Below are 11,495 nucleotides of genomic sequence, written 5' to 3' on the forward strand. Positions count from 1 at the left end.
CGTGTTGACTACACTACACTACACTAATAAGGACACATAATAATAACTAATAACCCATCCGTTACTACATGTGGAGTCAACTCCCGCAATTTCCTTCTTCCCATAGTGCGCGGCAACGTAACTCTGGGATGAGCGGCCGCGAAATTCTAGTATTATACGTTTTCTGCCATGCATCTATGTAATAGAACCCAGCTCAGAAAGACGCATCAACATGTTTTGACATGCCCACTTGACTGGGGATGCATGATGTTGATATTTTGGCCGATATTGATTGAATAACCAATAAATGCATATACAGTTACTGATTCCGGGTGCCTATTGATGCTCGTTTCAAACAACTTATTTATACTTTTTCCAACTTATTTTCTTTCATTTGTTCTACAGTTGGACTTTTGATAGCTTCCCCAGATAACATTGATTTAATTTTCACATTCAAATAAACAAAATTAAATATTGGATTATTTTGTCTATACCAAATGTACCGTTTTTTAAGTAGTCCACCGTATATATCAACTGATGCAGATAGGTTGAACAATTAAGTGTACATCCCTAGTTGATGCCTCCAGTATGGGTGCATTTGATGACAGTCCTTTAAGTCTGTTGGAGCCTTTAGCCTTCACATGGTATGTGCGCTAAAAAGCGAGGTGACCCACATGAGCACCTTTTTGATGTTTAATTGATTTTCTGCTCTTATAATTTTATGTTTAGTATAAAAAAGGAGTGCATTTCTTGTGTTGAAAACATGGGAGTGTGGTTGCTGTATGTAATTCCATATTAATAATAGTGTGTCTTGCATTGCCTCCCTAGCTTACACAGTATCTTAGCAGTAGCACATGTTGGAAGTAACACAGATCTCTAATGTTGCAACATGTTCTGGAGATTTTGTTTTATTTTTGTGTAGGATGTGGTGTCATTGTTTTAACACTGTTTTAATTCAAAATAACCTTTACTGTATCATGTATAGATGGGTAGCCTTTAAGGTCATTACACACTGGCGAATTAGCGACGCGATGCGAATAAGCGATCTGAAAATGCGAAATATTGCATGTTGCAGTTCGCCTGCGAATCTCTGCAAAATACGACACCAGAGCGAACAAATAAAAGCGAAAACGGTCGCATTTTCGCACATTCGCACATTCGCCACTGATGTGGAAGCTTGCATGGACTTCAATTGTTTTTTTTTAAATGCGAATTATTCGCACGAATATATCGCGTCGCCAATTCGCCAGTGTGTAATGACCTTTAGTCTTGACTATTCCATACTATAATGCAGTGTGATAAGTAGTATCATTTTCTAATTGCATTACACATGTTCTACACAGCAGTCTGTTCTCAAAGTGGGGCCTGGGGACCCCCAGGGGTTCTTGGGAAGGTTCCAGAGGGTCCTCAGCTAAAATTTGTTATTACAATCAGTTGAGCCACTTTAACGCTATTTTATACTTCGGCTACTCAAAAATAGTAGATCTAAAAGAGAATAAGAGATAGTTTTGTAAAAAAAAAAAAGTAACACAAATATTATTTTCTTGGGCTCCCTGGCACATTATATTTTCACATGGGGGGGTTAACATGAAAAGGGTTGAGATGAGAATCGGTGCTGTGCAGAAGTGTATAATAAATGTGTGATGATATGCCATTGCCCAGAGACCGTTTGTATGACTTCATAAAAAGAAAGGCTGAGGGCTCATGTCTGTCACTGCATTATAGATCCCTGCTGGATGGCCTAGAGTGCCTGTTAGAGGCGGGGTTGGCGAAAGGGCCTTTCTGTGTGGAGTTTACATGTTCTCCCCGTGTCCCCTAGGGTAGGTACCCTCACAAAAAACATGCAGTAATCCTGGTCTCTAAAACTGCCTCCCCCTGGCCAGCCGGGGGAGACCTGAGACCAGATTCTACAAATGTTTCTTTCTATATCAGTGGTTCTCAAACTATTTCATGTCAAGGACCCCAGAACTATCTGTATTTGGCTGCGGACTATTTTCAAGAGTTTTCAAAACAGTACCCTTCTGCTTGTATTTGTAATAGGGATGCACCGATCCGGCTTTTTGGCATTCGATACCGATTTCGATACATGGGGGTCCAGTATCTGCCGATACAGAGTACCGATCCGATACCCCCCACAAAGAAACGTAATAACCTATTAAGCTGTATGCCTCACTGTGTGGAGTCTGGAATCATTATTTTGTGTAAGGCAACATCAAGGCTTAAACATTACTTTCCCAACTTTGTAAAACAAAATGTAACAAACACAGATATAAATGCACTGAATTATTTATTAAATAACTGTGCAACAATTAGACCAGGTTAATGTGTGAGCAGGCTAGCCTGGCTGCATTCCACATGTTATACTGTCAATACTACACTGCTGTGTCACAGAGGAGGTAGAGTTGTTTTCATACTGTAATTACACATAATTATCGGATCGGATAATGGATCGGCCCATTTGCCACCGATACCCGATCTAGAATTTTAGCCTGGATCGGCGCCGATCTCCGATACGAGTATCGGATCGGTGCATCCCTAATTTGTAACAGTGAAGACCATGAGAAGCCTGCTGCCTGACCTGCTTTTTTCAACCAAATCCATGACATTATTTTGTTCATGTAAATGTGAATACTGTACAATCATCCACTGTGGTGTAGTTTTAGTAGTTTACCTGCATGAAGCAAAAGAATAAAATCACAACTGATTTAGACCTTTGTTTTGCTTATTTTGTTTAATTGCAGAGGACTGCACTACAGCTTGCAAACACTGGGTGGTGCTGAGTTCTCAAGAAATATAGCCACTAGTGTGGCTCAGTCACTTTGTACACAGCATGAAAGCATGAAGATTCTGGGTAAATTGGAAAAGTATTTCAAAAGCCATGATCCATGCATTTACATCAAATGTAAAGAGAAACAAATCTCTGAGCCGAGCTCTATTATGAAATGGTAAATGGTGCATTTATATAGCGCCTTTATCCAAGGCACTTTACATAGATTGTGCATTACATTCACCCATTCACACACACATTCATACACTGATGGCTGGAAGAAACCATGCAAGGCAGGGGTTCAGAGTCTTGCTCTGGGGGAACCTGGATTGGAACTGGGAACCTTGCGCTTGCATCCAACCCCTGAGACACCGCCGTGGGAGGGCCTCCCCATATCCAGCTCTTTAGTAAACAAACTATATTTCCAGTTTGGGATAATGACGCTGATTTGATCAAATCAGAAGAGATGGTAAATGGTAAATGGTGCATTTATATAGCGCCTTATAGTTTATCCAAGGCGCTTTACATAGATTGTGCATTACATTCACCCATTCACACACCGATTGCGGCAGAAGCCCTGCAAGGTACCAACCAGCACATCGGGAGAAATTTGGGGTTCAGTGTCTTGCCCAAGGACACTTCGACATGTAGACAGGAGGAGCCGGGATTCGAACCGCCGACCCATGGATCATTGGACGACCTGCTGAGCCACAGTCAGAGAGATAACTTATACAGGACATAAACAAGTGATATTGGAAGGGGGGGGGGGGGGAATGATAACATTGGAACTGGAACACTATAAAATGTGCAGATTTTTTATGTTTACTAAAGAGCGGTAGGGATGGGGAGACGTGTCTCTGATAGCAAAAATAACAGAATATAGAGCTTTCACTTTTTAACAAAAGAAAATGAAAACACTTTTTTACTCAAAAGATATCACTTAACACCCCCCTTTAACATTTAGCATTACCATTAACTGTACATTGTGTATTATTCTTTGTTCAACTATCTATTTGGCATATATATGTATAACTGTCACTTTCTTTGTCCTTGACCTCATCAGTCTGCTAGACCAGCGTGTCCCAAACTTTATAGCTCAAGACCCAAAAGACAAATGGACACAGTCTGCTAGACAGAGCTGGATGCATGTCACTGTGCTACTCTGTTGACTTCCACACCAGGTCTCCAGTGAGTACCGGTATGTTCACATCTGTTGTACACATTAAGAACGCCAGTTCACTTCCTTTGTAGGATTCAGGTCAGGAGCTTTGGAGCCTATCCAGTCCGATTTACCAGGTGCACTGCAGACAAAATGCAGGAACACATACTGCACTAAATTCAATCAAGACCACCGTTTCTCTGGTAGATAGAATATCACTTTTGGTACAGAGGAGGGTTAATGTTAGTATGTGTGAATGCATTTATTTCTCCAACATCCCACGGCCCCATGCATGTGTCCAAAGAGCTGAGTGAGGAAGTGGTTTCTGAGCCGGTAGTCAGCCAAGACTGGATTCTGCATTAATCCTTAGTTCTTGTATGGCAACTGACTGTGCGTTCGTAAGTAGCCAATTGGCCCAATTGAATTGGGTAATTTCCAAAGGACAAAAAAATTCCACAGACCACATGTATACATATAGATATGACCATAAGAAAAGGGAAAAAATGCACAATGCATGTTCTAGTGGTTGGCGTAATGAAAATGGCTAAACATATCAACAAAAGCCACTACAGTATATAGACATGGTCAATTTCATTTCGGCCAAGATGAGAGCAGCATCCTAGATAGATTTGTCTTAATTATGACAATCATAGATCATAGAGTAGACTCAGAGTTTCCTCTCTCCAGGCATAAGGAAATGGCTTTTCCAGATGTAGCCTATACTACTCTATATGGACCCAGGACCGCCATCATAAAGGAAATCATGCCAACTTGTCTCAAGCTATTGGTTAACCATACTACTATATAGCCAATGCTTACATGAACTGAGGTAGATATTATTGCATTACTCTATTCCTCTTGAAGTAAATATGAAGTGTGTCAGAAAAGTAACAGGACTGTGGCAGTTACACTCATGACTCAAAGCTAATTGAGTAACCACTTATTTCACTGTGCAACATCTCACCACTATTCTGCTCTAATTTAGTTCACTTCTCTCTAGAGGTGCTCCGATCCATTGGCCACCGATCAGTGATCGGCCGATGTCGTTTAATCCAATGTAAACGACTTAGGACTTGACAATCTGTGATCGGCAAGATACTCGATCTGGAGAAGCCGTTCCTTTATTTATACCATTTAAGTGGTCTAAAAGTCAATCAGATATATAGTATAATTTCGTTTTGCATCTTTGTGACAGGCCTGAATATTCTCCCCTTCCTCCCAACACACACAGGAACAGTTTTGACGTGGGTTTTTGACATAATAATTTTGGAAATATTAATATATTCCCTGTACGCACAAGATCGGTATCAGCCGATCGTGAGAAAAACAATCGGGATCGCGGTCCCAAAAAACCTGATCAGAGCACGTCTACTTCTCTCACTCTGTGCTTCTGTTCCAGGCTGCGGGGTACACTGCCACCACCCTCTGTCATGCAACCAGGGGTCATTGCCATGCTGGCTTATAGTGGACATTTTTGTCAAAATATTTTTTTTTCCAAAGACATACAAGCTAGCCCAGAATGACCATAACGGGTCTGTAACTGAGTGTTCAAATGGTTCCATTTGTACTCTCTCAGAGTTAAGGGGGCCCTTGCAAATAAAACATTTGACAACCCGGGTCTCCAAATATGCCATAGTGTCATATAGTAGTAAATAAGGTTTAGACATATTCTGAAGAAAACCTTCAGAATATGACTTTCAGTAAGTAAATAAGAACATTATAATGGTGGGTACAAAATAAATTTGCCACGGACAAGACCAAGTCTACAACGGACACTGCATGGAAGGAGGCACAAGCATGGAACAAAGAATGAATTTGAAATTCCCGGTCAAGTTGGGTTAGGGTTAGAGCCAAGGCGGGCTACTAGAGTTAGGGCTAGTCCCTAACCTTCCACTACGACCCGGATGGAAACCAAGAGACAGAGCCTGCCACAACTTCACCCACAGACCCAAAAAGGAGTGCATGTCCATTGTCCATATCAAACATCAAGGTCATGCTCATCATTGCTGATGGCAGCCTAGTGGGTCCTCAGCTAAATGATTAATAGTTAGGATAGGGCGGGTGGAGAGCCCAGTGTTTCCATTTGTACACTTCCTGAGTTAAATGAACGCTTTAAGATTTAACAGTAGGCCTATAGACTTGGGTGCCAGCCATAGCTTAACCCTTTTTCGATTTTGACATTTTCAATCTACAAGAGTCGTGTTCATTTCCCGGGGGAGGGGACAGCACTATAGCTGCCACAAATGTTAGAGAGGACTACGGGGTGCTTCAATGCTTGTGCAATGTACTTATAGTCTGTACTTTTAAATAAAGAAGTGTTTTAATCCCGTTTGTGGTCGAACGCCATTTCCCCATTGTTTACTTCCTGTTTACGTTGAGCATAATTCCGGCGTTCACCGGAATCTGAAAATGTCAAAATCGATAAAAAGGAATACGTCTACGAGTCTAAATCTTAGTGCCAGCCAGTATCAAATGCATCAAGTCCATGCATGACCTTGACTGTGACAGTTTACTAAATAGTGGCCAAAGTAACCCACCTGTACAGAAAGGGAGCAACAGAACAAAATGTGGAACGCCCTACCAACAGTCATTAAGACATGCGAATTCCTTGACTCCTTCAAAAAGGCTCTCAAAGGGCGGTCTACGGACGGCTGCAATTCGAAACTGGCCCCGGAAAAACGGAATCCCCCGCCCCTTACCTCCTCTATGATGATTTCCTGTTTTTGGCTATAGTGTTGTGTATATACGTCTCTAAATGTTATGATGAATTGAACATGGTGGAGTGGACCCTGTTGTAAACAAGTCATGGAGTCGTCCAGTTTCTCCAATCTGTTAATAAATTCAAAAGGTTGGGAATCACTGCAAAACTTCCACATTTTGCACTAATAGCACACCACACTGCACTGCTGATATAGCACCAGTGAATCACTATAAACAGCACTTATTGGATCTGTTCTTTTTTGGTAAGCTGCAGTGCCATACATCTATGAGCAGTAGGCCTACAACAACATTATCTTCCTCAGGCCAGCCCCCAGAAAAAAGCAGACCACCACCCCAACCCACCCACCCACCCCCGTCCCCACTCCGTCCCCTGCTGTGCTGACATTGCCTCCACTAACCTTGTTCGTAGATTCTATCTTTCTAGTTGCAGCCACTAGCCAGGGGCGAGGGGGAGGAGAGGTGGTTGTTTGACAGACTTTCTGCACGTCGCTTTTTTCTTCCAATTCCATCTTCTTCCAGAGTTTAACTCAAAAAGTCGCGAAAAGCCAAATTCATCAGTTAATAATGGGTCTCGCTGTGCGTCTTTCATCTCCTTCCTCAACGGCGTTGAGTAGGACGAGGCGGCTCGCACAGCTGCTGCTCTTGCTGGCGGTGGCGTTCGTGGCCATGTGCGCCGCGCGCGGCTCCGACGCGCCTCGAGGAGTAGCGGTGGGCTTCGTGTTTGATCCCGCTGCGCGGTGTGATCCGCCGTGCAAACACGCAGGAATATGCATCCGCAACAACACCTGCTTCTGCTCCAGAGGTTATGAAGGAGAGACCTGCCAGTATGGTGAAGTTACAACCTTTTGGTTATTTCAACCTTTTTGATTTCAAGGATCCCCAGTTTAATTATGCATTATTAGGCCACGGTGTCTATTTGTATGTCTCTAAATGTTTTGATGAATTGAACAATGTGGACCCTGTTGTAAACAAGTGTAATGCTTAATTGGGTCGTCCACTCACAGTTGACAGTCTTTGTATTGAGTTTGTGCTTAAAATGTACTGTAAATTCTACAAACTGTTAATAAATATTTCAATCAATCAATCAAAACGGATAAGATATTTTATTAATTTATTTTGTAATCTTAGCCTAGTAGCCAAAAAGACATGTTGAGTAGCCTACACCAACGTTTTATGTTCAGTATGGGTCCCCAGCATGTAGAAACTGCCAGATGCTAACTTGCATATGTTGAGCAATTTTCATAATTGGCATAATATGTGACCATACCATTAACAACCTATAGAAGGCAAAATATTTAAAAGAAATCATTATGCTTTATCTAGCATGTGATGTGTCAAACTAGGGGGTTTTCATGATGCTGAATCCATTCCAAGCATTAGTTTTGCAAAAAAAAAACACTCATTGGGCTTAAAACGGCAATGCCCACTTGCCCAAATGTGCTGACATCATCAATTTGTGATGACGGCATTGGCCGTTTTTAGTCACATGCTACATAAAGCATGATGACATTTTGAATATTTTGCCTTCTAGCCTTAGGTTGTAATTGTTATGGTCACATATTATGCCAATTATGAAAATTGCTCAACATATGCAAGTTAGCATCCGGCAGTTTCTACATGCTGGGGATCCATACTAAACATTTCTAACATAAAACCTTGGTGTACTCAACACGGGTTCACAATGGGACTCTATGGGCTGGCTACTAGACTATCTCTGGGACCCCAATGTAAGAACATTTGGCCATGTTACATGGTTTGGTCCGATAGTTTGTAATTTGGTGCACATTTCCTTATGTCTTAGATAGGAAAACTGTAGCCCTATAGAAATAATAACTGCATGTGAAACTCTTATCAAATGATTGTACGTTTTCTAATATAATTTCCCCTAGAATAATAAAATAACCCCTAGGACTCCAGGGCCCATGCAGATATCTGTCAGTGTGGTTTTTATTTGGCAGTGTTAGAAATGATAATTGATTGATACACGGTAAACACAGACTAACATTACATTTATGTGTTGAATGGGATTGAATGCTCTTGTGTTGAATGCAGCTAATTGTTATCCCAAATGTAAGAATGGAGGAGAATGTCTTCGTCCAGGGAAATGCAGGTGTCGCCATGGATTTGGAGGGAAATACTGCCATAAAGGTAATATGTGTTGTTTGCAACTTGTCGGAATGTTTGAATAAACCGACTTAAGAAATCACTTTATTATGGCATATGTAGGCTATTGAAATCAAGTGCAAAGTTTCAGTTTTTAGTAAATTGATTACAATGTTTTCCCCCTGAATTTCCAAATTTGCCACTATGAAATGATCAATCCTTCGATCAATCAAATCATTCACAATATTAAATCAAAGTCTCATTGATTCCACTGCTGTGTATTTGTCAGTGACGTGTATTGGTGGATGCTGGAATGGAGGGGAATGCATTGCTGTCAACGGAGTGGCCAAGTGCATCTGTCCATCAAGCTGGTCTGGCTCCAAGTGTCAAGAAGGTCTGTTTATAGCCTTAAGTACCCTATTAGCACCAAAGGTCAATGTCCCCAAATGACTGGCTGATGTCTCAGCTGGAACTATTCATCAAAAGTTGGCTTGCTGACTTTGGCCACTTTCAACCAGCCTTCCCTATTTTGGGCATGTCGAAATAGCAGATCTACAACGTCACTATGTGATGTGACGCATTGTGAGCTTGTAGATTCACTAGATTGGCTTATTTCCCCCTGTGACACAACAGAGTGTAATTGAGGCTAACGTGGCTAAAGGCTTTCCCAAAAGGCTTTTCCCAAGGCCAAAGTTACTGCCATGTGGAGTATCATCTGCCACAGTAACAGTCAATCCAGTTATCATGAATGGGATATCATTTTTATAGCCTATACATACTCCTATAGAATGTATTCTTCTGGTGAATGGTGATTTACAGTATATCCGGTATTTTGAGAATGTGTTACTGTGGTCCGTTTCCCAGCTATCTGTCCCCAAGGGTGTAGGAATGGAGGAAGCTGCGTTGCCCCAGGAATCTGCAGCTGTCCAGAAGGGTGGCTTGGTGGAGCCTGCCATACTGGTTAGTGTCTGTCCGACTTTTTCTCGCACACGCACACGCACACGCACACACACACACACACACACACACACACACACACACATGCACGCACACACACATACACACTCTCTCCAGTGCTAAATAATACTGCAGTAATCAGTCTGTCAACAGTTTAAGATGAGGCCAAATGGTTTCTGCTTTTGCACTGAATTATACTGTAAATCTGCCACCTACCTACTATAAGGCAAACTGTCCCTCCGCTTATCATTTATTTCTCCAGGTGCGATAAAAACAGATGAGTTCATGAATTCTCTTTAAAGTTGTCATTGGGTTTGTACGATGAATACCGGAGAACTCGCCAGTTTACCAAGACAATTCTTCATCAATGTCTTCATCGTTATGCTAACATGCTGTCTTCATCAGTGTAGTATGTCAAACTCACAGATGTTATAGTTCATTTCCAAAGTGATCAAATTATTTTGTGCAATTAAATGGTCAGCTAGATGATGATAAAAAGGTGAGTATGTGAATACCAATGATAAGTAGGCCTACCATTTCAGGAATTGTTTACTAATGTGAATTACATTGTTTCTGTACTTTTAGCATTCCTACTTTCTCTACTGTTAACTCTAAACAACTATCCTCTCTCTCTCTCTCTCTCTTTCAATTCAATGCAATTTAAATGAAGGTGAAGTAAAACTAAAATGCACTAAATCGTGGCGATTTCTCCGGATACCTGTACTATTAGGTTTTAAAAGTTCCTAACTGTTTTGTTTCTTATTTCTCTTATCTCCTTGTTTCTTTCCTCAGTGAAATCCACTGTCCTTAACAATTTACTTTTGGCTGAAAGCACACCACAGACCCCCAAAAATGAGTATTTAACCCTAAAAAGTGGCATTCTTTTGACATTCAGTCAATTTTGAGTTCAGCTACATTTCCACGATGTAACCTTTTCACTGAATATCATTTTTATTTGGACTGATCTGTATAGTTGAGTATGTTCATCTAATACATCTAACACAACTGCAGTGGTTGTAGTCGAGACATTTAAGATCCTGAGGTCGGGTTGGACTGTAGGACCACTACTGGTTGACAAGTGGTACTGCCTGAAGGTAAAACTTATATTTCTCCCCTGAGTAAGTAGATGTGCTCTATTAGCTCATTGGTAATAAAAAACATCAGCACTTGTGCAGGGGACCCAGATTCGAATTGTGGGTAGGACAAATTAATAACAGATGCTTTTTGCCTTGGTTCAAAGTTGCCGCTTTAACACAGGATTTTTAGTACACGATCAACCAAATACTTTCCTGATTGTTTTCCCTGTCTCTCTCTGTTGTAGCTGTATGCAGTCGGCCCTGCCTAAACGGAGGGAAGTGTATTTCTCCCGAGACTTGCCGCTGTCGCCCTCCTTACTCTGGCCCTCGCTGTGGGGAAAGGAAAAAGTCTCACTAGTTTGCCCTGTATGCCTGTTTTAAGCTTGGTGCAACAATAGCAGATCTACAAGATCACAACACATTGCAGTGCAATGCATTGTGAGCTTGTGGAATATTACCAAATGGTTTGAACTGCAGGTGCTGTGGTAGTTTTGTTTTAACATGTGTAATGTTTCTGTAAACCATTGAACCCGTTTAAAATGTATCTTTGAACTGTATAAACACACTATGTACTGTATTTTGCGACATTAAATGAATGTTTGTGAAATGTGTATATCATTGTGATCAGGTATAGTAAATTTGAGCAAAATACCTCAGTCAAAGAAGGCATAAGATAAATTAAATAGTATAGATCATTTTATTTTTTATGTATGTACAACACAACATAAGTTTG

At 41.1% G+C, this 11,495-nt stretch overlaps 1 protein-coding gene across 1 annotated transcript; it reads left to right on the forward strand.

Moving 5' to 3' along the window:
- The first annotated feature begins 7,015 nt into the window (after positions 1–7,015).
- seraf (Schwann cell-specific EGF-like repeat autocrine factor) lies at positions 7,016–11,369 on the forward strand. Its single transcript, XM_083760434.1, has 5 exons — positions 7,016–7,455; positions 8,679–8,774; positions 9,019–9,123; positions 9,594–9,689; positions 11,008–11,369. Exons 1-5 carry the CDS (start codon positions 7,191–7,193, stop codon positions 11,118–11,120), a joined length of 675 nt encoding a protein of 224 aa, XP_083616560.1. The 5' UTR covers positions 7,016–7,190; the 3' UTR covers positions 11,121–11,369.
- The last annotated feature ends 126 nt before the right edge of the window (positions 11,370–11,495 follow it).

Source organism: Protomyctophum parallelum (assembly GCF_964188405.1).
Source record: "Protomyctophum parallelum genome assembly, chromosome: 3".
Taxonomy (NCBI): Eukaryota; Metazoa; Chordata; class Actinopteri; order Myctophiformes; family Myctophidae; genus Protomyctophum; species Protomyctophum parallelum.